The sequence below is a fragment of the Populus trichocarpa genome, chromosome 6, assembly GCF_000002775.5.
Source record: "Populus trichocarpa isolate Nisqually-1 chromosome 6, P.trichocarpa_v4.1, whole genome shotgun sequence".
NCBI classification, from domain to species: domain Eukaryota; kingdom Viridiplantae; phylum Streptophyta; class Magnoliopsida; order Malpighiales; family Salicaceae; genus Populus; species Populus trichocarpa.
Window position 1 is genome coordinate 19,919,642 of NC_037290.2, and position 26,707 is coordinate 19,946,348.

Sequence of the window (26,707 nt, forward strand, 5' to 3'; positions counted from 1 at the left end):
AAGGAAGTCTTCCCTTGGTCGCTCAAGAAAGTAAGCAAGCCATTTTGCTATATATAGCTACAGAAATTTCAGAATTGAAGCCTGCTTAATTTGCACTTAAATCATGGTTTTGTCATCAACATATCCGGTTTAAGTTAAGAGCCATTGAAGCAATGGTTCAAGGGTTCCATTTAATAAAAAAATTCAAGAAAATTCTTTATGAAATGAAAATTTCTCTCCTTTAACAAAAAAAACTCATTCAAAATGAAAATTGTTCAAGATGCTACTTGTTTATAGTAATTTTTACCGTGAACCCTTAATTATTTCTCTTTGAAGTAGAGTCTAAGGAGAAACAATTTGTCTGCTGCTGATGTCTTGCTGATGTCTTGCTAGCTAGTGCTAGTATATGCATGAATTTGATGAGAGGAAGTCATGAAAACAATTAACCACTAGCACATTTTTCTTTCCAAAACAAGGGAAAACTAGGGAATTTAAAAGCATTACGAACGAGCCCAGAATCAACCTAGATTCAGAGAACAGGGCCTTTCAGTCATTTCAAACATGATTGAAAACATTATCATGTTTTTCTCTAAAATGCAAGCCTAGAAGAGTACAGTTGTATATATTCAAATTAAAAATTTGAAGAGTTCAATCTTAATTATAGAGATCGTGGGACCAAAATGGCTTCTGTTACTTTATTAACTCTCTTGGCTCACACACAACAGACAGACAGCTTGTTTTTCTATTCAAAATTTCTCCCTTGTCCTTCCACTTCTTGTCAGCTCTCGTCCCCTCCGCCCCTCTATATATAAGGAAACCCTCTCCTTTCCTCTAAACAACTCCACCAACTCCCTGATCACCTCTCACCTGATCTCTCTTTCTCTCTTCATGAATGGAGGATCTTATGATGAGGAAACGACCAGCCTTTATGCCTAGTTCAATCACTCCTGCATCACCACTAACCATGCATAGAGATTCACACACAATAGACAAAGTCAAGCCAAAGATACGCATAATTCACATCTTTGCTCCTGAAATCATCAAGACGGATGTTGCAAACTTCAGAGAGTTGGTGCAAAGACTTACAGGGAAACCAACTGTTCAAAAGGGGGGTTGCAAGAAGAAAGCAACAAGCGCAAGAACACAGGATCAACCAAGAAACTGCAACAACAACAACAACAACTACTTATGTGACAACAAGCCTGTTATGACCAAGAAAGTTGAGCTAAGGAGCGGGTTTGGGAGTACTTTGGGGTCTAGAGAAAGAGTTAAAGAGGAAGAAGAAATATGGAATGGTCCAAATTCAGGTGGGTTCTTAGGTGGATTTACAGATTTGGATGGTTTCATTCAAGAGCTTGGTGAATTTCCATTGCTGCCAATGGATGCTAATCACATGCAAGGGTTCGGGGAGACTCAACTTGCCTAAACGATCCTTGCAAATGCTTGATTACATCTGGCTTTTGTGTTTTTTTGGGATTATATAATATGGATCTAATTTAGATATTGGTTTAACTCATGAATTCTTCTGCTTATTAATTTGTTCATTTTTCTAATTCATTTATCTCTATTTAATCTCTCTCTTGATGTAAATAAAGAGGAAAAACTTTCTCTTTTTAAATTGAAGAACAGAAATTGCATTTTCTTATATATATATATATATATATATATGCTTCTGCCATGTGTGGATGTAATAGAAGTAAACTGGAGCTGCTCCTTTTTTTTTTTTTTTTAATTTTCCAAGAATTTCTACTGTAGATTGCTTTTGTTTCTTTTCATTTGGATGTGGCCATGACCTTTGTCTTATCTATGCTCTCTCTCTCTCTCTCTCACTCCCTCTTCTCTGATCAGTGATGGAGAGCAACATTGTCTGGTTTGGCAGACCAAACATGAACGTGCAAAACTCTTAACACATTTATGATAATTATTAATAAATTACTTTTCTTGCAAGACTTAATTGCATTTCAACAGAATTAATTTTTATTACAGCTAGTCGTCTCTCAATTATTTATCTTCTTGGTACATTGTGCATTATCTCTCTCTCTCTCTCTCTCTCTCTCTCTCTCTCTCTCTCTCACGCTATCGCTGTGTTAGGATATGGCAACGTATGAAATGGCTATGAGTGACCACATAAAATTAAAATGAGATAAAGAAGAAACACTATCTATGTACAGTTTCCTTTTACAGCATTCCTTCAATTTTTATTATAATTCCACCAATAAGTTTCTATGATGTTAATCTTGTTTATTGAAAAGTAATTTTTCTATATAAAAAAAATGGTTTTGTAGAAAGTAAATTTTTAAAAATGAATTATTTTTTAATATTTAATAAGTTTATAAAAAATAAGTTGAAAAATACTTTTTAATATTTGATTATGTGATGAAAAATAAACTGAAAAATAACTCATTAATGTTTTAATTTATTTTTTCAAGTTTATTTAAAGAATAGAGACCTAATTTGACGGATAAAAAAGTTGATGAAGGATGAAATTGAAAAAAAATAAAATCTCGTAAAGTATTTTAAATAAAATAAATAGCAGTAAAAAGTAGAAACTAAATTATTTTATAGATAAAAACGTTTCAATTAAGAAAAGAATAAGAGAAAAACAAATAACAATCAAAAGAATATGAATCAAAATTGATATAAAAATTAAATTCTAAAGGATAAAATTAAAAAAAAATGATTCAAAACAAAATATACATTAATAAAAAAGATCGAGGATCAAATTTGATATAATTAACAAATAAAATGATATTTTTAAAGTTTTTACAACTTTTAAAAAATATATTTCATCCAAAATAAAATAAAAATACTTTTTTAAAAATCGTGTTTTTCATTAATAACTTTTTTAATAATAAACAAATATTAAAAAGTAAGTTTAGAGAATTAATTCCATGAAATCACTTTTCATGTAACAAACAAGAACTTAATACCTGGATTCCGATTAATCATGCATAAGGAGCAAATTAAAATATCGTTTTTCACTATTATTCCTTATGTGTTGTTCTTGAATGAACAAGCATTTAAGTGATTTGAGACATGTCAAGATGATTTACGTACTTGGCCATGAATTTCCCTAAATCCCCACAGGAAGAATCTTCCACTTTGTTACTGGATGTGTCTTTTTTTGAACATTTACAAGAGATAATGTGGATAATTTTGGGCCATTACAACTACTTCAAGGTTTGGATTAGCAGCCTGAGGTCATAAAAACCCTAACGTGTTTTCAGAAAGAAGCTCCATTATACTTACAGTAGAGCACAAGAGGTTAGAAATTCACAGGCTATGAACTCCTCGTATCCTAGGCCATCAAGTCCTGACAACTTGTGCAAACACTTGCGGATTAGGTTTAACTGAATGTTGGAAAGCTTCCACTGGGTTTTGAAGGCATTACGGGTTAGAACTTAGAGGTGGGATTGTTTCAGGAAATGGCATTTCTGTTTCTGATGCGTAAAGCTTGCCATTAGAGCCCGATCGATGCAAGCCAGAGCAGTATAAATCAGGGAGGCTACAGGTTAATTTCCTCTATTTTTCGAGAAGCCAAAAACAATTTACATACAGATCACCATGGACGTGCTTCCCCCATGGGGACGTACAGAATGCAAGTCAAAGGGGCTAAGCAAACTTACAATCAATACTATCGACCCTTTTGCTCCTGTTTTGTTTCCTAAGGCCACAAATGGAGCTTGCCATGCTTATTTTCTTTCTTTGTTATTTATTTATTTTTGTTATTTTTTTGTATGAAAGTATTGTTATTATGCAAAACACTATGACCTAAGCCCTTCTATTTGGTACCATAAATCTTGGATAAATGCCCTCCCACTGATGATTGTTTTCCTGCATTATTAATGGTTGTTGGCAATGACCAAACCATTTCTTCTGCTCAAGTCATTGGAAAAGATGGATGAATATCTAACTATCCATTGGAGTCTTAGGAAAGTCCTGAATAGGACAATCTAGACAACATGGACAATAGGGTAAAAATCTCTCTCTATATTACAGGTGTTTAGATTGTGAGAAGTATTTTTTATTAAAAAATACATTAAAATAATGTTTTTTTATTTTTTTTTAATTATTTTTAATATTAATATATTAAAATAATATGAAAACATAAAAAAAAATATTAATTTAAAATAAAAAATTAAAAAAATAATTTTTAAAAATATAAAAACAAAAAGATTAGATGATCTGTAAAGGCAAAGTTTTGAAACAATTGATGCGGTGAGGTTTTATCAGCATGAAAGCAAAGCATGGAGTCACACAGCACGGCACCCTCTTAATCAATCATATTCACACTCGTCACTAAACTTTTCTCATTATCTTTTTCAATCCTCTACAACTTTTGGCAAAAGGCTTTCAATTTCTACCAGTAAAACATACCCTGGGTCACAATTTTATGCATAGAATGGAACCATACAGTTTGCAGATTGAGTGAATTTGAGAGATGGACAAGAACCACGAGGGTTGAAAGTATGCGCAGATAGTGACCCTCAAACAAATCCACCACTAATTTTGTATTGAAACCAACAACTTAATCTCAGCAATTACCTTGAGAACACTTTTAAGAAGAAATTAAGTTTCATCACTTCTCCTGTCAGTGAAGGATTATTTTATTTCCAATCAGCAAAAATTTAGTGAATGGAAACCAACTAGCAAATAAGCATCAAAGGGAATGAATGCCCATCTTATTGAGAGTGGTGAGAGGGAAACTGTTTAGTCTACATTGTATTAGAAGGTTGAGAAAAAAAAACAATAAACAATCAGTTTATTGATAATGTCTAGCTCTCATACTCTGCAATCAGTTCTCACATCTCTAGCTCTCATACTCTGCAGTTGGTTCTGCCATTGGAGAGGCTGGTGCATCCAGCCTTGTAAGAACTTCAGGTACTCCAGCAGCATCCCTTACTATCTGTGTCAAAAACCAGGAAAAATACTCAAAATTTGATAATGTCTACTTTCCTGGTTTACGTTCTTACATATCTTTCACAAAGCCAACTGCTAGTTCTTTGAAATTATCCTTCTGTTTTGCAAACATATATTTATGACCATGCAAAATAGATACTTCCGCATGACCATCCTTTTGGCAACAGCAGTGCAAGTGGTCATATTATACAAGCTATATCTGTAGTGAACGCCATGTTATGTGTTGAATCTAAAATGGTCGCAAGAGATGATAGGAACATGTAATGAAAGAAAACCAAATAGGTAAATTCAGGCTCCTTATAAGCAATGGCGGATCCTGAGAACAATTCTTGAGGAAGAAAGATCAATAATATGATAATTATCTATTTTATTGTTCATAGATATAGTTTATCTACAAATTGATCATTTTTGGTGGAAATCACATGCATAAATTAAACAAGAGTTTTTTTCATCAGCTTGAACAAATATTTTTGCATGTGCGTTAAAAAAAATCTAAATTTTTATAAAAATATTTGATTTAAAACAATCATTTTCTTTCATCATATGTATTTCATAAATACACATAAATGTTATTCATAAAAATCAAGGACCAATATACAATTTTGCTATTTACAAGAACACAACTAATTAAACGAATTTGTTTGACATTAAGAATAAAATTTGTTACTTTTAAAAGTGCATGGACCAAGATGTAATTTTCTCAAAACCTAGGGGGGCTATTGCCCTCCCCTGTGCCTTCTAGGATCCGCCACTGCTTGTAAGGGACCCGAGAGAAAAGCTGGGAGAGAATGTATTAGCCTTCATGAATCTTGGTAGATGGAGACATCCATCCATGATAGGGCTCCCAAGTTAATAAATACAACAGATAGTACTCTAGAATTCGTAAAGCTCCTTTTTTGTATATTATCGCATGAGAATGAAATATGGCATGTACTTTTGACATTTTCATATCTAATTCCTTTTAAAATTTGTGCAAAGACTACTCTTGATGTGCTACTGAAACAAGATTCAGATGGCAGATTAATCCTATGTGCAGTTTTCATCCACTTCTGCAATGAGAACATTTGAATAATAATTCAAGGGAAAAAATTCTATGCTGCAGAATGATATGATAAATTATAACAAGTTGAGTACTTACAAGTATTTCATCATCAAGATACGAAATCATGAAGAGTCTCTGGAAAGTACTGGCTGCAGGCATAGACAAATAAACTTAGCAATTTAAAAAATCCAAGCACGAAAAGCACAGGGCATCATTAAGTATTATAAGTTTATAACCCCTGAAATTCGAGTTTCTTTTCATTTAAAACTTGTTGTACCGAGCAGGATATTAGCAGTGAGTAACTGCCACTGTGACAAAAAAGAAAAAGGTAGAACTTTGAAACAAGATCATCATCTCGTATTCATAGACCAAGTTCAACAAGGGATTCCAATCAATTGAAAGAGAGTGGAATTTCTGGACCTGTGAAACTTCATAGATTGAAATAATGCTAAATTGCTATAACATAATTGTAGGTCTAACACAACACAAGCAGTTGGTTAACAGCAGCACACATAAAATGTATGGCAATTAATCAAGTCTTGATATATGCTGCAGGGTCAACTTTCTTGAATACAGAAGAGTGTTGGAAACCAGCCTTGAGGTTCTTTACATAGCATGACCTCAAATCAGTGTTCTCAAAAAGTGCCCTTGGTATAGCAATGGAACACGGTTCACAAACACACAAAAAAGAGTATACATAAATAACTAATCAACGATGAATTAAAAAGAAAAACAGTTTTTTGTTTGGAAACTATTATATATCTACAAAGAAGAAATTCAAATGAAAACATCAGGGATGCATATGATATTTACAAACATCTTGGGGTAGGTTTCTGACCCAAAATTTGAGTTTATTGATAAAAGAATAGCAGAAACATTTCCTAGAAAGAGTTAAACAGCCTGAAAAGGTAGACCAGATGAGCAATATAAATGTCAAGCTACAATTACAGCTAAATGAGTTACTAGAAGGGAGAATCCCCAAAATGTCCAAGACAATGGTAGGAAGGGGCTGGGGTACGGGGACAACAAAATGGCTAAAGCTTCAGATCTTATATGACTGAGGTCTAGAGGTACCCTGTTCTTCTTTGTTGGCTAGGAAGGAGAATTCTCAAATAAGATAGAGAGAAAATGATCCAAACATCAAAATGCTTACTTAGAGGAATTTTCAGCCCGCTAGAAAAGGAATCCCTAATAGGAACAGGAAGTTGTTGCACTGTGTGAACAGCCTGACCAAATGCACCTTTTAGCTGTTCTGGTACTGTTTCTTCAATGATGGTTGGTGTCTCAAGAATCCCTTCAACATATTCCTCTTTCATTCTAAGAGGTCCCTCCACAGTTAACTTGGAGAGCAGAATGAATTTGCTTTCTATCTGCATTAGACAGAAGAGAAAAATTCAAACAAAAGCTCAAAAATATACAAGAGCAAACATAAAATATTCACACCAGTATTAATTGGAAGTTGTCTTCATCTGTGCTTGGAAAAGATTTGCTGATATATCTCAAGGATGGGTTCATGTTTGCTATAACTTCAAACCTTCCATGATATTTACAGGCAGGTTGAATCAGGTAATTGTTTGGGAGAATACTTCATTTCTGTTACACAGATATTATTATCAATGGGTATGTTGTTATTATATATGTTCAGAACTTCAGAATTTTGAGGTGTGATTTTGATCATGCATAAATTTCGGCCTTGATTTCAATACAACTACCCAACATCTACATGAAGTATGCATCTCCAGAAGATTATGCTTACTGCATGAGAGGTATGAGAAACTTTCCTCCTTTATTTGTAAGAAATTCAGTGCAAGAGAATTTCTCTAATTCTATTATTGGTAGCAAAATTTTGCAAGTATTGCAACAAGAGCACTAAAAGATAGAAGGGTACCGAGTATAATAGTTTCATATTTGCTGTAACCTTTGCATTTCCATCCTTAATCACCATGTCCATTTTAGACAAATTAGCGAAATTTTTAGGAAATCTCCTGCAACAACCAAGATAATTAACTGTCATTTAAATTGACTAACCCAGTGAAGTAAAAACTCCCATATAAGTTGCAACCATAAAAATATCACATTCCTTGTAGGAAATAGAAAAGGATGGAAGATGAAAATAAGAAACAAAGACCCATCGGTACTCACTCGAATATAAATCTGGCAGCAAATAATCCAGGGCTTCCAGCTCCAAACCACTCAAAATTCCATCTACCTTCCAAAAACGGTGACCTGAGTAGCTCAATAACAAGTAGAAATCTCAAAAAAAAATGACAAAAACAACATATAAGCAAATGGAAGTGCTTTGTTAAGCACCTACGTAGTTGGTCGAGGAGTTGGATTGAGCCGCTCAAGACCATTTATCCTTTCGTTCACATCAATCCGCTGCATATCTGTTGTCTGTCCAGTGACCAGAGCTTCAAAACTGCCAGAATCTTTGAACTAAATCATTGGACATGCAAAAAAAAAAAAAAACCTTTAGCAAACATCAAGAGTTTCCAAAGCAATACTATTTACTCCATTAATGAAACAAACCATAAATGACCAACATTTAAAGCAAGAGTTTTGTTGTCTGCTATACAAACTAGTGCATTAATCCTGTGAAATTAGTAAACTAGTAAAACCAAGGAAGCAAAAACACTTGGACTATGAAAGTGCCAAGGGATTCCTTTCAAAGCTGGAGAAATCTTAGGCCATTAGCTTGGAGTCATATTGATTATGCTATTTCTAGTGTCAAAATGACATTCTGTTGGTGAGACAATTGGCAACGAGGGCCTGCTGATAAAGGCTTGTGGGAAAAGGTTTTTTTTTTTCATTTTGGTATCCAAGGGAATGCAACAGTTGTTTCTGTTATTCAAGGAAATGATTGATAATGGCTTCCTGAAAACTCTGAAGCAATGGCAGAATAACAGACCAAAATTTGCGGCTTAATCTTTTCCAGTTCAGATCAGGTTGATTGGCACAAACTGTTATGGGTCTCTCTAGACATTCCCAAGAACCAGTTTTATAGCTTTATCAACTATCCTAAACAGGGAGCATCAACAAATGAGAGATAGATATGTACGGGGAGAAGCATTAATCCTGTCTATATCCTATGTAATCAAGCATCAGAGAGATAGAACATTCACTTATTTTTCTCATGTCTAAATACAAAAAATAATTTGTTTGGCACAGAATCTTACATACGGGATTGGGATATAAAATTCATCTGGGCCAAGAAGAATCTGAGAAAGAGTCATTTGTGTCTGTTCTGCAAAAATTAGCATCCCACAATCGCTAGCTTTTGTGCATATGCTGTCTCGAAGGAAATGGAACATTGGGGTTTTTTTTTTACAAAGAAAACAGGTAGCGAAGGTTATTAGAGCGGTTCTGAATATTTTGATCAGAGTCGACATTTTCTTTTAGCAGCAATTGGAGACTTAGTACTCTAGTTTCTTAGCTACTTCAGTTTTAGTCGATTGTATAGCATGGTTTTTGCTTTCTACTTTTTATTATGTTTGGTTTCGCATTTTCTGCTTCAGGAATTGGGGATTTTATTCTGTTTGGCTTAGCATGTATATATATATTAAAAAAAAAAAAAAGCAGTTTCTTGCACAAAATCTCCGTTTTGAATTCATTTCTTACTTTGTATCCACTAACTGCAAACTAAGAAATGACTTAAATTTCTTTAGGATATGAGATTATCCACTCAAAAGCATTCAACCGTAGGTCAAAATCATCGAATTGCATCGAACTTAACTTCAATACAGAGAAATGAATAAACTTTCTTATAATTCAGGAAGGGAGGGAGTAATTACAGCGAGAAGCAGAGATTCTTTAGCAGAGAGTCTCTCCATTTCCTTAGCATAAATAGCTGGAGACCCATATACAGCCTGTTGTACCATAGCGGTGCAGGCCATTCGCCGGTAGCCTGAGCTCCTCCGGCCACTATCCGGTAACTTGGTCAAACGTAGAAAAGAATGTGCCGAAGATGAATGGCGTGAGCGAATTGCAGAGAATGAAGGAAGTGAGCCTCCTTGGATTAAAGATGATGATGACGACGACGAAGAAGAAGCCATTCAAATTCCAAGAGCTGCTGAGATTTTCTTTCAGTGCTGTGAATTGTGTTCGTGTGTACTATCATGTTCCGAGCAAGAACCGGTTTTTACCCTTTTTATTTTATTTTAATAATTCTATATCGGAAAGTGATGAGAGCAGAAAACACGTTAAGTTTCATGTGGTTTTATCGGGCCTGGAAGTGGGAAATTACATTACTCATGTAAGGTAGTTGGGTCATGATAACGAGAGTAATGGTGCGTTTGGTAACGTGCTAAGCATGCTTTTAAAATGATTTTTAATTAAAAATATATTAAATTATTATTTAAAAAAAAATTATTTTTTATATTAACACATTAAAATTATAAAAAATAATAATAATACAATATCTTTTAAGATAAAAACATTTTAAAAAGTGAAGATATCGTTATGCAAACCTATTGATTACGTAGTTAAGCGACCCTTTAATAAATTTAAAATACAATCTAGAAAACTAAATCAGATTTGATAGGAGTGTGACACAATGAGAACTTATCATAAAACACCAGCATTATTAGAATAAAAACTCCTACCCTACAAATATTAATTCATGAACGTGAAGTATAAGAAAGACGCTACAAAACCAGTTAATTTTTTATAAGTCAATTTAGTTTGTTAGAGAACAAAAAAAACGAGAATCTCTCTCACACAAGCTAAATAAATTCGGCAACAGTAACATTATTAAGTCTAAATATTTTGTCCTTACAAGGAGTATTTATACTCTTGAAAATAAAACTCTGATGAAACTATCTTTGTGGGTTAAATTTGCTCACTTATAAAATTGACCCAAAACCTATACTAATACACCCGAAAACATAGATCCAAACAAGTCTTGGGCTATAGTTGAAAACTAATTAATAATTAAGTTCAAACAAGCATGGGTCTTAGTTAATTAATCAAACCCAAAAATATAAAAAAATCTCTCCAATCAACCAAAATAAATAAAATATAACTGAAACTAAAATATTTATAGAGCTCATAATAGCCACACATATCTAAAGAAAGAAATTACTTCAGTTCTTTAATGAATTTAAATCACTCTAAAAACTCTTGTAGCCAAAATTAGTCAAGAAATAACATTTTATCAACAAATCTGCTAAAACAGTAAAAGCAAATGCAACCAATTTACATGATATGTTATTGAACTCCAATTAACTTGAATTTTTACCACAATATATTTTCATATGTCTAGTATCTTCCTGTAAGATTTTAGCTTGATTCGATGTATAGTTTGAGAGATATGTCTGATCTCATAAAACTAGTCATTAAGCATTTTAATGCAAAATTCAGAATCGACTTAGTTTGTATATTTTCTCCCTCTTTGAAATGATTCATCCTTGAATCCAAATCTGAAAAATTAATTTGATGTTCAATTCTTCTTTTCGATAGCAATCCACTAGGAATCTCATCAAAAAAACATATTATCAAACTCCTGAAACAATAAAACACAAACACTAGAAATAAAGGGGTTAAATTTATTAGTATTAAAATAAACTTCCTTGTAGAAAAATAGGATTATTGGTTGGTTTTAATAATAGGTAGATTTAACCTCACCCTATTTAACATAAAAATTACATTATTTCTTTAATTTTTCTACACAATTTATACCTAGCTCACTTACTTTTTTTTTTCCACTTATTAGGTCTTACCTCCACTCTCGAGCAAATTTGGATTTGATGTAGAAGTTAGTCGTGTGATAATGATTGGCTAGCCTGGTTTTTTTTCAAGGAGTTTTACCTTGCATAAGTGAAGACTGTAGAACCACTACTGAAGATGGAAGAACTGCTAAGATTCAAAATCTTTTCACTCTTGAGATTCAAAATCTTTTTTTTATTTTAATTTCAATTTTTCAAGTTAATTATAGTTTTATTAAATGTCTTTTGTTAACAAGTAAAGGAAAAAAACATGGATCAACTAGTTAAAACACGTGTCACATGATTAAACAGGTTATCATATCATCCATCATGTTATTAATGAAAGGAAAATATTAAATAAATTTATTTAATAAAGTGAATTAATCAATTTTGAATTTAATAGAGGGATTTAATTAACCAATTATTGTATTACAAGAATAGTTAACTTAAAAAATAAACCAAGTAAAATCAGGAGATGACATCAAAAGTCACTATAAAAGAAAAAAAAATCATACAAAATGTATTTTATCCCCTATTCAATGCAAATATTTTCCAGAAAATAAAAATAAAAATGGTAATTCTTCTCACCTTTCTTGTTGTGGAGTAATACTTTTAGTGTGTATTTGGTATTGTGGTATTTTTTTTTTATAATTTGAAAAAGTAAATATTAGAAAAACTATAACCTATAATATTATTTTAACTAATAATTTTAATTTTTTTTAAGTAAAATTCATGTAAAACTGTGGTATGTATTTATTAATTAAATATTCTTAAATTTAAATTTAAAACAAAATATATACCACACCACAACACAAAATAGAAATAAACTGAGATAATTTTAAGAAAAAACCCATGATTTGTGATGTTTCCAGTAGTTTGAAATCTGTGGTTTTTAGGTGTAAACAAGTAGGGATTTAACATAAAGTGTTTTGATTCATTTTTTTAAACTGCATGCAAGGATCAAGTATTTTACTCGGAGAAGAAAGACGCATGAGTTTCGAGTGGAGAGGAATAAACAGGGTGACAAAAAGAGAATTATTTTTTATTATTATTAATGTGGATGTCTGAACTAATTTGTGCACACCTCAACTAATCCTACATGTTCTAAAATTAACGACCATGTAATCCTGTAGCGGCCCTGAGGTTTGTGAGATTCGAACTGATGACCTATAGAAAATAAATTTAAAACCTGACCAATAAAGCTACACTCTTCAAGGTTGAATCATGTCATTGTTCACGAGACTGGTAGAATACAAAGGTAGACTTTGATATTGTTACAATGTTTTTTTTAAAATATTATTTTTAATATTAATATATCAAAATAATAAAAAAAATAATTTTAAGTAAAAAAAATTTAAATTTTTATCTAAAATATTTGGATCGCGTTCCCAAACATCACAAAAAAAAAAAAATTAGCCACTATAGTTTGCATTATAAGTTAGATTCTGTTTGGTATGGTTGTCCAAATATGATTTTTTTTTTATTTTAATATCTTAATAAAAAAATATTTTTTTAATATATTTTTACACTAAAAATATTTAAAAAAACAATCTCTCACCAATTCTAAACACGAAAAAACACCATCATTCACAGACTAATAAAAACGTTTTTTTATTTTTTAATCTAAAACTACTTTGTCGTACCACCAGCTAAGCAAAATCACGTAAAACCAGCAACAAAGCAATCCTGAGAGAAAATATTGGAGATGCGGGGGATCGAACCCCGTGCCTCTCGCATGCAAAGCGAGCGCTCTACCATTTGAGCTACATCCCCGTTTTGTAAATGCTATAAGGAAACTTTATTTATTTAATATATATGATGAGCATAGTACACACTTTATATACTTATTAATCTCAGTGATGGCTGCTGCCGCTACTTGTTTCCGTTTTCCCGCCATGACTGGAATGGAAATCGACATTGAGAAAAATATCCAGAGAAAGCGTTCTACTTACCAATCTCTGGTCGCTATTTCCCATTATCTGTTTCTTTCTCATTCTTCTTCAGTTTCTTTTATGTCCCAAAAATATCATTAGTTTCTTTCTTTTTCCTTTTGTTTTCTAGGAAGTGTGAACTTATAATTGCTAAAATTGCAGGATGAGACCTTTGATATTCAAAACGAGACCTATAGAGGCCAGCAATATAGTCAAATATATTTCGCTCGTCTTCACTTGATGAGAACTCTGCTTTACTCTCTCGTTACCCATTGGAAACCCCATGTCCCTGGTACCTCTCTTTCTTTCTTTCCTTTTTTTCCCCTTGTTGATTTGAAGTTGAAGTTTGCTTTTTTGTTTGATTAGGTGATGTGTGTTTGATTTGTTTGTGTTTTTAGCTTACTTATGGCATTTAGTGTTGTAATTTTGGTGGTGGTGGGGGGGAGTAATTTCTGATATGTTTCTCTTAGAGCATTTTATTTTTTAACTGAGTTGTCTTTTAGAGTAAAGTTGGGGTTTTATGTGGGTTTCTTATTATTTTGCTGATTGGTTGGTAGGTAAGAGGGAATCTGTAGGTTATGGTGGTATTTAGGGCTTAGGGTTTTGGTATATTTTTTTGTTGGTTTTTGTTGATTTATTTCATAGAAAATTTGGAAATTTTATCTTTTTGTAATTGCTCCTAGGATTTCAATGGAATTGGTTGTGAGGTTTACTATGTTGATTGACAGAGGCCAATTGTACATGGTGATGGTAAATTTCCTGAGTGGTGTATTTTTCAATTTCTTCTTTTCCCTCATTTGTAAAGGTCCTGGATGTTGGTAGTTTGGATTCTTAATGATGTGATGATGTGACATTGTTATAAGATGCATGGAGTGGTCTTTATTGACCAGCTTCTTTTTGTTGTAGTTTGTACGGTTTTGGGGTTGGAAGAAGGCAAGGAATGCATCATTGTTGGGACCCTGTACAAGCACATGAAACTTAAACCTTGTGTCCTTGATGAATATTCTAAGGAGGTATTTGGTTGTTAATAATGAATTTCATGACTTTGTCATTTATATCTTTTTTTCTTGAAATTGAGAAAGAAATTGTACGTTGCAAGGGTGTTTGATTTTTAAACTTGAGTGCAATGTGCAGAGATCTGCAGTGCCTCTTGTCAAGCCTCATAACTTCATGCATCCGGATGATCATTTGGTTTTGGAAGATGAAAGTGGAAGAGTTAAGCTTGGTGGCACCGTGCTTTCACCTTCAAAATATGTTACAGGTACCTCTCATTTACAAAAATAATAAATTCTTGTGAGGTCAAATGCAGTTTGTTGGCAGCTATTAGAGAGGCACAACTTTTTTTTTTTTCAGGAACAAATTGGTAAAGCCTGCTTAATCACTGTTTTTTCCAGTTGTTGTGTTCATGTTTTTGTCAAGCATTATCTTTCTATGACATGAAAATCGTGTGGTAATAATTTCGGTCTCCTCATGCTTTTGTATTTAATGATGAATCTGTGGTTGGACTGGAATTGTGTGGATGACTAGGTAGGAATAGTTCTCATGGAAATACTTGTTTTCCACAACCTTTTGAGCAATATGATTTTGAATATTTTATTTGTCTCACAAACCGGTTTATTGATATGATGCATTTGATAGGCGGTGTCGTTGCTTTGCATGGAAAGGAAACTACTGCTGGTGACTTTTTGGTTCTAGATGTCTTTGAAGCTGGTTTAGCACCACAAATAGAGCCCCAACTTAAATCAAGTATGATATAGATTATATTTCTGGCATCCATATTCATGATTTCTACTTGGATCAGATATATACAAATCTTTCTGTTTCTTGGTTATCACATCCTTATTCATTAAGTCTTTTTGAAGATGTATTCATCTGCATTGTCATCGTCATCTATACGTGCTTTAGAATTAAAAGAATTAAATGCAACCGAAGATAAATTTGAAATTAACAGAAAACAGATTATATAGACAGAAGTATTTTGGAAATGGCATGGAGTTTTTGTTACAAGGGATTGTAACATATGAGAAATGCATCTGGGACTAATTTCACAAAATATTACTTGAAAGATCATAAAAATGTCGACCAAACACCTACTTAGCTGTTGAAACGCCAAATGGGAATTTCAAGTTGCTTCCTTTGTAGATGAATCACTTAATGCCCATTTGAACAGAGTAGACTTTGTCCATTCTTAAGTTCGATATTTGGACTCCATTTACCATGTCATCTTTTGGGAGCCCATCCTTTTACTCTTCTTTCAGAAGTCAAATTGTCTTTTAGACCTGGCACTTATTATTCACAGGAGAGGACAAGTATGTTGTTTTTGTTTCTGGGGTAAGTGTTGGAAGCAGCACATCAAATCCTCTCCAATTTCAGCTTCTTGTGGATCATATAACAGGACATCTGGGAGATGATCAGGTTTTTACAGTTTCTTTCTTTTTTCTACCCCCCCCCCCCCCTCCCAAAGGTTGTCCTGCTGCTTATCTTGCATACTTAAAATCCTTAAATGACCAGGAACAGGGTATTGCGGCAGAGATAGTTCATGTTGTGTTTGCAGGTAATTCAGTGGAAATTCCATCTGGTCTTCTAAATGGACAGGTAACGGTTTTATATCTTTTCTGTCTACTTTGTGCATGTTCAGTTCTGAAGTTCTCCTTTTCAATTCTTGTCTCATCTTTTCATAAGATGCTCTGTGCTATTGTCTTTGTATTTTCTTACCTGTTTGAAATGGTGCAAAAGTGAAAGCTAGTGCTCTGCTTGGATGTTAGAAGTAGCTTCCCTGATGGTAGCGATGCTATTTTTGCAACATTGATTAAACCTGAATGAGATTTTAATGTCTGGAGGAGAGAGAGAGAGAGTATCCTAACCAACTATTATAAGAATTAAAAACATGTAAATAATTTGCTTTATGGGCTCAAATATTTAATGGGATATTTTTTTGTCATGTCTCCTAAACAATGTTTTTTCCCTTGGTCATTTTGGCAGAATTTGGCTTCAAAGGATCAATCTAGGCTCTCTGAACCAGTTCAAGAGCTGGATATTTGGTTGACTCAGGTTGTTTTTGTTATTTTGACTAATAACTAACAACTTTTATTTACCTTTTGTTCTCCCATTTTGTCTTTTTTGGATCTGTTTGTCATGGTCTCATTGTTTAAAACCTCTGTTTAGATTGCTGCAGGTGTGTCTGTGGATATCATGCCAGGATCAAATGATCCAGCAAACTTTGCTTTACCTCAACAGGTTTGCCCTTTCTTATCTTTTTCCTTCTTTTGGGAATTTATGTACATCCTCGCTTCAAATTGAAAGATTTTTTTCTCTATTCATTTCTTTTCAGCCTTTGAACAGATGCCTTTTTCCTGGATCAAGAGCTTATAACACTTTTAATTTGTGTACTAATCCTCATTGTTTTGAGCTTGATGGTGTCAGGTAAGAAATGAGTGCATAATTCAACAATGAATTGTGATAATTAGATGCATTTTGACAATTGTTTTTGGTCCGTTTCAGGTTTCTTGGAACATCAGGCCAGAACATTGATGATCTGAAAAAGTATTCGGAAGCAAGGGATGAGCTTGAATTTATGGAAAGGACATTAAAGTGGAGGCATCTGGCACCAACAGCACCTAACACACTCGGTAGAAGCACCTGCTATGATTTGGCAATTCATTTTTCATTTTTCTTATGTTAGCTTGATTGTTTGAAAACTTAGATAATACTATATTCAAACAAAGAGAACAGGAATACATGCAATTAAAATTCTGATTTCTTCCATGAGCTCCTAGTTCAAGAATCCACTCTCATCAATGTCTTTCAGGTTGTTATCCTTTCACTGATAAGGATCCTTTTTTGATTGAGAGCTGTCCGCATGTTTACTTTGTTGGTAACCAAGATAAATATGGAACTCACATTTTAAACGGTATTGTCTCATAAACTCATACATAATAAATAAGGAAAAACAGATCTAATCTGTAGTTGAATTTTCTTCAATTTACAGTTAGATTTAATGTTGAATTAAATTGCAGGTTCAGAAGGGCAGTTGGTGAGACTTATTTCCGTTCCTAAATTCTGTGATACTGGAATTGCGGTTGTGGTAAGTTTTTGTATGTTATTATAATGCTCAAAGTTATTCAAGGATCGGAAACAACCATACCTGAACTTTATTATGCAAACTTTTAGCATGCATGATTACATGTGGATCCATGTCTTGCATTTTGTTCTTTTCCTGGGTTTGGAAGATATGTAATACCTCCTCTTTCTGATTTACTTATCTTTTTGTTTCATTTGTTTTACAACAACAACAAAGCCTCCATTGCAAACCGGTTGTCGTCAGCATTGTGGATCTTCTGTTTTTTCTTTTAGGAGAGGAAGTGAAAAACGCTTATGTTAAAATTTTAAAAAAGAGAGAAGATAACTCTATTGTCAGAAAGATGAAAGATAGAATCATTTAACCTACATTTTGGGATTGTTAAGTTGCTTTATTTTTGTTTACTCAAATAAGTTTATCAGAAAGATGAAAGCAAGAGATGGATTTGGTGGGACAATAAGGAATGTTAAAATCATCAGCGTTACTTAGTTAATATTATTACACTGCTAATAACAATGTTAAAATGACTCTAGATTAGATACATGAAACTATATTACATTGTAGTTCTGCTTGAACACGGCCTCTGATTACCAATCCTCTTAACATTTTAAATTTTGGTTCATTCGTTTAGAGGGAAACTAACCAAAGAATGATAAGACAGGTTAATAGTTAGAAATGGGCACAAGAATGTAGTTTCATTACTCAAGTGTTGTGAGATAGGGAGCACAAAGTTTGCACCTTTTCTTCTTTTCTGTTTCTTTCTTTGAACTTTTTCTTTCAACAATGTTTGCCATTAACAGTAATTTTCATACGTTTTGCAGCTTAATCTGAGAAATCTGGAATGCCATACTCTCAGTTTTGGTGCTCAATTCAGCCCTTAAAAACGTTCTATGATGTATGATATCTGTATTATTGAAGGGACTAGAACTGCTAGGACGTTATCACTGCCTAATGCACTGTCTGAAGCCTGCCACCAGTAGATTAATTGGACAATACATAATCTCCATCAGAAGATGTGTATCTGCCAGCAGGTTTTCCAACTGCCTAGACGGTATTTCTTTCTTGCAGGATGTTTTGTAATTTTGGCGGACCTTCTTGTGAATTGTATGTAGGTCTTGTATATTTTGAAATGTAGTTCAACCTGTCTGAACTTAAAATTCCAGGACGCATTGCGGGACCAAAAAGGAATGGTGTAGGTATTGTCATTGTCTAAACTCTGTTGTTTTTCAGGGCACAATTGAGCTTCATGATTATAGTTTTAGTTTCATAAATCTCCCTCTGTTGAGGTTGACTTGAGCTGCTTAGGTCTAGTTGAACATTATGACAACTTCTGTAGCCATGAATTCATAAAAGGCCCTCTATCATTCAACATGATGATAATAATCATTTCACAAAATGGAACTAGCGGTCAATGAGCTCTTTCCTCTACTCAAAGCACTTCACCGATAAAGCGTTGTGTGCAAAGGCATTTTTATGGCAGTCTCATTTGCATGGAAATAGTCCATGAATCAACTTTAGTAGCATTCGATAAATCAATTGGGTGGCACAAAACAATTCCTGGTAAGCAAGCCCATCCTGTCAAATCCCAAATCATGGGCAGCCCGATTCTTATTACATGTTCCATTCCTTCCTCAGGAAAAAAAAAAAAAACCCAACCTTGCTACTGACAATTTTATCAGCAAGAACATGGGTGGCGCGCATTTCTAGTCGAAGGTGGAATTAATGTAAATCTTATCATTGTCATGCACCAATAAATCCCATGTCAATGCCAATTTATTGTCCCGTTAACCCCATTATTCCCTCCTCTAACGGCTATATTTTCTATTTCAATTATTCAAATCATCCCTCTTTCTCAACGGTCCATTTCTCACATAACACCAAAGTCACTACCCTACAAAACCAGCTCCTCCATATATACACATTTCCCTGTCACCATAACATACCCCTCTTATCTCTCAATCACCCTCTTCCTGTCTCTCTCTCTCTCTCTCTCTTCAAAATGGTCACTGCTGATAAAAACTCTAGTAGTACTACAGTTCAACATGTAACCAAGAAATCTTCGGATGAGTTGCTGAGGAAATTTGCTGAAGAAATGAGTGATGATGATGCTAATGAGGCTAAGAAATTGGAGCTGGCAAGGGTGTTAAAAAGGAGAAAAAGGAGGAAGACAAGAAGGGATTTCGAAAGTGGTAATTTATGCGAAAGTCCATCACATTATAAGTCGAGTTCCAGCTTAGTGGAGAGGAGGTCACTTCTTCCTCCGGTGACAAGGAAATCTGTATTGCTGAGGCAACTTGGGATCGGAAGGTTACAGCTCAAAGCGAGGGATACCAAGAGCAAGTCAATCCTGGCTTCCATTGAAAAGGTGAGGCGTTCTCTTACTATTCTCCAGTCATTCATCATTAGAGCAATATCTCATTAACTACTAATAGCGTTCTCGAAAATTTAATTATTTTTTTTTAATTTTTTTTCGAGACTTGTAAATTTTAATTCGTGTTGTTAGCTCGAATCTGAATCCACATGTTTTTTTTTACTAATCAAAACTTCTTACAATGCAGACATGGCGCAGGACTGTAGAAGGAGCCTCAAAAGTACTGTTGGAGAAGCATTACAATCGACACAGGCGTTTGATTAACGATATGATCTAGCTCGTGGTATATTTAAATAACAGTTATTTAAATATGATCTTAAAAAAAAAAAAAACAGAGAGAAAAGGAGGTTTAATTTTTGTTAATACAAACATCAAATTTACACATTTCTTTTTTACTCATATTAATTTTCAAGCTTTAAGCTAAATTCCAAGTCGATCAATCTTGCTTGTATATTTTTTCCTCTGGTTGTCTTCACTACAGCAACTACTGTGAGAATGTAATAATAAGCAGGCCAGATAATCAAGAAATCTTCCTACATCTTATATCTTTCTTGCCAATTGTATCAGTTACGGTCTGCAAAGCACTTCAAACCGTCATCTTTCAAATTTAATGTTAAAATAATTTTTAAAAAATAAAAAATACTATTTTAATATATTTTTAAATAAAAATATTTTAAACCATGACCGCTATCACATTATATACTCCGACACCCTGAAAAAACAACAGAACAACACATGATCAGTGACTGCCACTAGGTTTTGAGGGATATATTTTCATGTACGGTGACACTATCTTCTTTTTTTTTTATTATTATTTGATGAAATGGGTCTAGAATACATGGCGAAGGGGTCCAACGTCCATAATCGATGAAGTGCATCGAAACAACATATGTTATTAATCAATACATCAGCAGATCTTATACGTTATCAAATCAAATTGATGGGCCATGAAAAGATCACAAGATGCTAATTACACGATCTCAGCAATAATAGTCTTCGAAAGTTCATCTCTCTTTTTCACCACTTCTTACTTGATCCATTGGTTAGTTCTTTGCTCCGTTCACCTAAGTCATATATAATTCCTCACACAAGTCTAAGGCAAAGAGCATCGAGGAATCGCTGGTAGCTAGGCTAGATTAGACCTTATCACCTAAGTCTAAGGCAAGAGCATCGACAAATCGCTGGTAGCTAGACTAGATTAGACCTATAACATGGCTAGAGCCTACTTTTCTATTTTGAAAGTCACCACCACACCACACACCTAGACCTAGGAGTATATTTTCAAGCAAAAAAGAAAAAAAAAAAAACCCTTTTTCATCTGATAATGTACAGTGAAGAAATCAACAATATCTTTTATTGCAATGATATTGTTGGCAACTCTTAGTTAGAAATAGATTGGAGGAGATTTGCAGGTAAGAAACCAAAATACAATGACAGTCATGTGATCCAAAAGAGCCGAATGTCACATGTCTCAAGTGTTTGCCCTAACCTTTAGATAATGGAAAAGAACTTGCCTCTACCTCACTCGCTTATCTTCCTCCCCTCTATTAATACGAACAGCAAAGTTGTAATTGCCATTCCACCTACTCAATCACACACGTCTTATATCAAGCCATTTCATTGGATTGGATGGTCAAGATTGCCTTGGCCATGCTGTGCGCTTGTCTCCCTTCTTCTTCTCCACTTCCCAGGACCCTTTTTCTTATTTGATTATGTGAAATGCAGAGGCAGCCATAGGAGCCAAGAGAGACTTGGATTTTTACCATCTTGAACTGAAGAGAATATGTTACTTATTAACTAGCATAGAGCATCCTCACTCCCATCATCTAAATTGCTTGTTTGGTCCATAGCTTGCAAATGATTAAGGATCACAATGATGTATTAGGTGCTAAAACCCTACCAAAACTAGTTTAATAATAATGATTTGCTAGTGAATTTTATTGCCATAGATTTATAACATTTTTGCTTTTGTGGATTATTGTAATATATAGACAATCTAGATTATCTTCTTAGATTTAAATGGTGTTTCGTTAAAATTTAATGTTTTTTTAAAATTAATTTTTTTTATATTTTTGAATTATTTTAATATAATAGTATTAAAAATAATTTTTAAAAATAAAAAAATTATATTAATACATTTCTAAATATTAAAAATCCATCATATTCCCGTACAATTCAACCAAATTGATAAGTTTTCACTCGATGGGCTGAAATCTTATCAAAGGTCGAAATCTTATAAAAGGTGATTTCCCTTGTTAAAGGGACTTGCCGAAATGAATACAGTATCTTTCATTTCATACAAGGAGGCTACAGCACTAAGTGAGCACATACAATTTTTCTCATACAAGGTTCATCACTCCCCAGCAATCTGTAAGCAAAGTATAGCCTTTAGATGTTTACAATTTTAGTTCAAGTTTTGAAGAAGAAGACCAAAGGTAAGTGGACTTCCTCTCTTGTCTCTTTTAATAATAATAATAATTAAAAACAAAAAAAAAACAAACACAACACAACAGAGAAGTAGTAGAAGAAGAGAGAAGAAAACAAACAGAAAAAAACAAACCCATTGTCAACTTTCCCCTCTGCAACTCTCTCTTTCGTCTTAACTGCCCAAAGTCCAGATCTTTCTCCAGTCTCTCTCTCTCTCTCTGAGCCAAAGTCTGCAAATTTTTTCACTCTTCACTCTCACTCCCAGTCTCCCCAACATGAGCCATCAATCTTTTATCTTGTTCTTGAATTATTAAAATCTCACAGTTCTCTTTACATTGCCTTGCTTTGACCCCTTTCTTTCGAGGTTTCTATCTCGAAGCTCGAATCTTTATTGACCCAAATCTTGAAAACTCTCAATCTATACAATATCAAGGCCAAACGGTTTATTTTTTTTATTAAAAAAAGTGGGTTTTGTTTTGTTTCTCAACAGGAAATGAGGGATGTTGTCGTGGCTAACAAGAATAGCAATGGCTTGTTGGAGACCGGGGAGGCAATATGCACGTATGAGCAAGGATGACATTTTAAATGATGATGATGATTCTACTACTGGCGACTCTCTTCTATGGTCTAGAGACCTTGAGAAACACTCTTTTGGAGAGTTCTCTTTTGCTGTGGTTCAAGCCAATGAGGTTATTGAAGATCATAGTCAAGTAGAGAGTGGTCGTGATGCTACTTTTATTGGTGTTTATGATGGTCATGGTGGACCTGATGCGTCTCGGTTCATATCTGACCATTTGTTCTTAAATCTCATGAGTGAGTTTTTTTTTCTTCTTTTTTTGTTAATTTTCAGGTTTGTTCATTTGCTTGGTTGTTGAGTTGAATTGACTTTTGTTGTATGATTAGTAGTTTTACGTGTGATGCTAATGTGAATGTGAATTGATTTTATATGCTTTAGAACAAGTTTGGATTTTGTATGTCAGTTTTATTGGCTTTTTGGTGGAATTGATTGTAAGTATGGGGTTTGACTAGGTGAATCTGTTTACTTTTGTAGCTGGTGCTAATTTGAAGGAATTTGGACATCTCTTTGATACAATCTGATTGGATTCTCTATGAATTTAATTATTGTTTTCTTGTGAGTCGAATTGATTTCTTGTGAGTGATCGTTGCCGATGTCAACTACTTCTAGTGTTGCTGTTTTTACATTAGTTTGTGTGGTTAAGTTTAGTATTGTAAGGCAAACTCTTGAAGATCTATGGTAACTGGTAAGAGTGGTTTTCATTATGATGGTTATGTGGATTGATGCTTCTTCAGCCTGCTCTGTAGTTTTGTGCATGTCTGTTTCTCTGTTTGCTTGATTTGCTAGATGATGGTTGATTACCAAAATTGAACATAGTCCATTGTGTGGTAGCTCGTCACCCATTATTTGTTTTTGGGAAAAGAATTACGGAAAAGGAAGTAAATAATGCTTTCAGTGTAGAAACTCTTACGACATGTATTCTATTTAATGCTTTTCCAGACAACATTCTCTATGTGATGAACCATAAGCAATTATTGCTTTGTAGGGCATGCCAGAGAAAGAGGAACCATCTCTGAAGAAATCCTTAGAAGTGCCATCTCTTCAACTGAGGATGGGTTTCTTACTCTTGTCCGTAGGTCATGTGGAATAAAACCATTGATTGCAGCAGTTGGATCTTGTTGCTTGGTTGGAGTCATCTGGAGAGGGACATTATTTGTTGCTAATCTCGGTGATTCTCGAGCTGTAATTGGCTCTTTAGGTAGATCGAATAAGATAGTTGCCGAGCAGTTGACCAGGGATCATAATGCTAGTATGGAAGAGGTTAGACAAGAACTAAAATCCTTGCATCCAGATGATTCACATATTGTTGTTATGAAGCATGGAGTGTGGCGAATCAAAGGCATTATTCAGGTTTGCTTCTATTCTTATGATATTAACTGCCTTCTCACTTTGAAATTATGATGCATATTCACTGTCTCTTCAATTCATTTTCTCTTAAAGTTGTACTTCAATCTGGAAAATGCCCTGCTTCCTTAAGCAAGTGGATACAAATTTTGGTGTTTATAATTTTTCATTGTCTAGCTTAGGGTTTCACATTTTTTTACATAATGCAGAATAACATATGCTAGAAAAGAAGTCACCATATTTTAATTACCTAGGATTGCATTCATGAACAATTCTGATTCATGATTGCTTAACTAATGCTTCTGAAAAAGTTTGGAAAATGATATAGAGATACTGGCACAAATATAAGTTTGGAATTCTCATCTTTATCAAAATCCCTCCCTCTCACTTCCTTTTTCAGTTTTCCAGCAATTCATTTATCTGGGATATTCAGATTCATACACGTGCAGCATTTTTTTAAGATACTGGGCTATATGGTTATTCCAAATGGATTGAATAGGAAAATTTCATAAGGCTCTGCAGGATATGGTTTATCTAGTAGATTTCTATGCCTCACTGTCTTTTCAGTGTTAAATATCCTTAACCTGTGTTGCATATGGAAAACTAATTCTAGAAGATTATGAGTCTTTATGTGCAATATGTCTAGTCACTTGTTACAGTTATGATTTTTTATTTTCTACATTTACCTAGTTCACGACACTTCAAAGAGGAAAATTACCTGGTTAGCTGATGTTTACCAGTGGAGGTTTGCTGCCTGGAAACATCCTCATAATGAGACAATCTGAATCTGAATATGGTAGCCCCTTTTTCTGGAATTCCCCCTTCCGGGGAGCTGTAGAATAAAAGAGCAATATCAGATTTTCTTTTACCATTTCACTATCATCTAAATGAAACTCAACCTTTCAGAGTATATATGTTGCATGTGTACGTGTACCTTACGTGCTATGCTCATTCTGCAAGCTACTTAAGATAAGGGACCTTTTTTCCAAGATTCAAATTTATTTATCTTGAAGTTAATATCTTTTTTAGTTTCCTGTTTGTTTTTCTGTTTACCCCATGCATATCAGTCAATTTTCCCCAGTGTTAATTAGTTATATTTCCTTATGGTTTCTCTTGTTGAATTGCGTAGGTATCTAGATCTATAGGTGATGCATACTTGAAGCGGCCTGAGTTTTCTCTTGATCCTTCTTTTCCACGATTTCACCTCCCTGAACCCATTCGTCGGCCTGTGCTAACATCGGAACCATCCATATACTCAAGGGTTTTACGACCCAATGATAAATTTGTCATATTTGCATCCGATGGGCTGTGGGAACACCTAACAAACCAGGAGGCAGTGGAGATTGTGTACAATAATCCACGAGCTGTATGTATTCTCTTACTGCACCCAGTTTCTTTTTGGCCTTTTACTTCAAGACCCTGATATTTTGCTCCTATTTTCTTTAAATGTCAGGGAATTGCAAGGAGACTAGTAAGAGCAGCTCTAAATATGGCAGCTAGGAAGAGGGTGATGAGGTATGATGATCTTAAGAAGGTTGATAGGGGGGTCAGGCGTTTTTTTCATGATGATATAACAGTAGTTGTGATCTTTATAGACCATGAGTTGCTAGGAAATAGTACATCTGTGCCAGAGATGTCAGTGCGAGGGTTTATCGACACTGTTGGACCATCAAACTTTAACTTTCTTCAAGGAGTTGACGCTAATGCCCGGTCCATCATCTAAACGAGCATCTGGGCACTTGAAATGGGCAGTCTAGTAGCCTAGTCAAAGGAGCAAACTTGGCAAGTTTCTGCTGTCAGTTCCCTTTTTTTTTTTTTTTTTTGCAACATCTTATATCTTATAGTGCTGGTACCTCCCCCTTCTCTTTTCCAAGTTTTTGTGGGCCGTCGAGCCTGATTTCTTTCACTCTGATACTGTGCTCCATGTTGAAATTCTTACGAGGGAAGTTACAGATTTTTGGGTTTGACATGTGGGCTCTGTATACACCTGAAGTTTGTACTATTCACACGCCATGATTCAATAAAAAAGTGTGTTCGTCTGGTTAATTTCTTTGCTTCTATTGATGTAGAAGTATGGCAACCTAATGGAGCAAAATGATTGGATTCGTATTGTTTCAAACCAATAGTAATGAATGATTATACAGCATGGTCCGCGGACATAATTAAGAATGAAGTTAACAATTCTCCAAGCCTACCTTTGTACCATTCAACTAACAGTAACATTTAAGCTTCAAAACATTTCCATGCAAATTGAGTTCTTCCCAAAATTCACTCGTGCTGCAATGGCTCCATCTGGTATGGTTGTGTGGTTTTCGAGTCACTCCATGTACTGACAA

General features: G+C 34.1%; 5 protein-coding genes and 1 non-coding gene across 13 annotated transcripts; 4 read left to right on the forward strand and 2 right to left on the reverse strand.

Moving 5' to 3' along the window:
• The first annotated feature begins 374 nt into the window (after window positions 1–374).
• Window positions 375–1,624, forward strand: LOC7455645 (VQ motif-containing protein 17). The gene has a single exon (XM_002309270.4). The coding sequence runs from the start codon at window positions 872–874 to the stop codon at window positions 1,403–1,405; it is 534 nt and encodes a 177-aa protein (XP_002309306.4). The 5' UTR covers window positions 375–871; the 3' UTR covers window positions 1,406–1,624.
• Window positions 1,625–4,633: 3,009 nt separating this feature from the next.
• On the reverse strand, window positions 4,634–10,151 carry LOC7479529 (probable plastid-lipid-associated protein 13, chloroplastic). 5 transcript variants are annotated; one of them, XM_052453966.1, is made up of 7 exons: window positions 9,733–10,142; window positions 8,256–8,377; window positions 8,084–8,146; window positions 7,830–7,926; window positions 7,095–7,311; window positions 6,038–6,090; window positions 4,634–4,885 (listed from the first exon to the last, which is right to left on the reverse strand). In XM_052453966.1, exons 1-7 carry the CDS (start codon window positions 9,991–9,993, stop codon window positions 4,790–4,792), a joined length of 909 nt encoding a protein of 302 aa, XP_052309926.1. In that variant the 5' UTR covers window positions 9,994–10,142; the 3' UTR covers window positions 4,634–4,789. The 5 variants fall into 5 exon arrangements, with proteins under 5 accessions (XP_052309926.1, XP_024458745.2, XP_002308366.3 ...); XM_024602977.2 differs by having other exon boundaries at window positions 4,634–4,881; window positions 8,084–8,167; window positions 9,733–10,141; XM_002308330.4 differs by having other exon boundaries at window positions 8,084–8,167; window positions 9,733–10,140.
• Window positions 10,152–13,343: 3,192 nt separating this feature from the next.
• On the reverse strand, window positions 13,344–13,416 carry TRNAA-UGC (transfer RNA alanine (anticodon UGC)). The gene has a single exon. It is a non-coding gene; the product is annotated as a tRNA-Ala (tRNA).
• A 75-nt stretch (window positions 13,417–13,491) lies between these two features.
• On the forward strand, window positions 13,492–18,923 carry LOC7479528 (DNA polymerase delta small subunit). 3 transcript variants are annotated; one of them, XM_002309269.4, is made up of 14 exons: window positions 13,492–13,604; window positions 13,737–13,866; window positions 14,481–14,587; window positions 14,709–14,835; window positions 15,213–15,320; window positions 15,874–15,989; window positions 16,086–16,169; window positions 16,557–16,625; window positions 16,740–16,811; window positions 16,906–16,997; window positions 17,076–17,203; window positions 17,383–17,484; window positions 17,591–17,658; window positions 18,474–18,923. In XM_002309269.4, the coding sequence occupies exons 1-14, from the start codon at window positions 13,503–13,505 to the stop codon at window positions 18,531–18,533; spliced, it is 1,365 nt and encodes a 454-aa protein (XP_002309305.3). In that variant the 5' UTR covers window positions 13,492–13,502; the 3' UTR covers window positions 18,534–18,923. The 3 variants fall into 3 exon arrangements, with proteins under 3 accessions (XP_002309305.3, XP_024459203.1, XP_024459204.1); XM_024603435.2 differs by having other exon boundaries at window positions 16,092–16,169; XM_024603436.2 differs by lacking the exon at window positions 17,383–17,484.
• A 647-nt stretch (window positions 18,924–19,570) lies between these two features.
• LOC7479527 (uncharacterized) lies at window positions 19,571–20,566 on the forward strand. Its single transcript, XM_002309268.4, has 2 exons — window positions 19,571–20,017; window positions 20,211–20,566. The coding sequence occupies exons 1-2, from the start codon at window positions 19,652–19,654 to the stop codon at window positions 20,298–20,300; spliced, it is 456 nt and encodes a 151-aa protein (XP_002309304.1). The 5' UTR covers window positions 19,571–19,651; the 3' UTR covers window positions 20,301–20,566.
• Window positions 20,567–22,249: 1,683 nt separating this feature from the next.
• LOC7455644 (probable protein phosphatase 2C 68) lies at window positions 22,250–26,417 on the forward strand. 2 transcript variants are annotated; one of them, XM_024603437.2, is made up of 5 exons: window positions 22,250–22,458; window positions 22,941–23,263; window positions 24,013–24,377; window positions 25,501–25,737; window positions 25,825–26,417. In XM_024603437.2, exons 2-5 carry the CDS (start codon window positions 22,951–22,953, stop codon window positions 26,092–26,094), a joined length of 1,185 nt encoding a protein of 394 aa, XP_024459205.2. In that variant the 5' UTR covers window positions 22,250–22,458; window positions 22,941–22,950; the 3' UTR covers window positions 26,095–26,417. The 2 variants fall into 2 exon arrangements, with proteins under 2 accessions (XP_024459205.2, XP_002309303.3); XM_002309267.4 differs by lacking the exon at window positions 22,250–22,458 and having other exon boundaries at window positions 22,499–23,263.
• Window positions 26,418–26,707: the final 290 nt, after the last annotated feature.

What these genes read in the sequence shown, in the direction of transcription:
- LOC7455645 (XM_002309270.4), top strand. Translation starts at nt 872, where the DNA reads ATGGAGGATCTTATGATGAGGAAACGACCAGCCTTTATGCCTAGTTCA.
- LOC7479529 (XM_024602973.2), bottom strand. Translation starts at nt 9,993, where the DNA reads ATGGCTTCTTCTTCGTCGTCGTCATCATCATCTTTAATCCAAGGAGGC. An exon ending in CCAACTCCTCGACCAACTAC is followed by an intron (nt 8,168 to 8,255) that starts GTAGGTGCTTAA and finishes TGAGCTACTCAG; the next exon opens with GTCACCGTTTTTGGAAGGTA. An exon ending in GCTGCCAGATTTATATTCGA is followed by an intron (nt 7,927 to 8,083) that starts GTGAGTACCGAT and finishes TGGTTGTTGCAG; the next exon opens with GAGATTTCCTAAAAATTTCG.
- LOC7479528 (XM_002309269.4), top strand. Translation starts at nt 13,503, where the DNA reads ATGGCTGCTGCCGCTACTTGTTTCCGTTTTCCCGCCATGACTGGAATG. An exon ending in ACCTTCAAAATATGTTACAG is followed by an intron (nt 14,836 to 15,212) that starts GTACCTCTCATT and finishes TGCATTTGATAG; the next exon opens with GCGGTGTCGTTGCTTTGCAT. An exon ending in GACATCTGGGAGATGATCAG is followed by an intron (nt 15,990 to 16,085) that starts GTTTTTACAGTT and finishes TTAAATGACCAG; the next exon opens with GAACAGGGTATTGCGGCAGA.
- LOC7479527 (XM_002309268.4), top strand. Translation starts at nt 19,652, where the DNA reads ATGGTCACTGCTGATAAAAACTCTAGTAGTACTACAGTTCAACATGTA. An exon ending in TCCTGGCTTCCATTGAAAAG is followed by an intron (nt 20,018 to 20,210) that starts GTGAGGCGTTCT and finishes CTTACAATGCAG; the next exon opens with ACATGGCGCAGGACTGTAGA.
- LOC7455644 (XM_024603437.2), top strand. Translation starts at nt 22,951, where the DNA reads ATGTTGTCGTGGCTAACAAGAATAGCAATGGCTTGTTGGAGACCGGGG. An exon ending in TTTGTTCTTAAATCTCATGA is followed by an intron (nt 23,264 to 24,012) that starts GTGAGTTTTTTT and finishes ATTGCTTTGTAG; the next exon opens with GGCATGCCAGAGAAAGAGGA. An exon ending in GAATCAAAGGCATTATTCAG is followed by an intron (nt 24,378 to 25,500) that starts GTTTGCTTCTAT and finishes TGAATTGCGTAG; the next exon opens with GTATCTAGATCTATAGGTGA.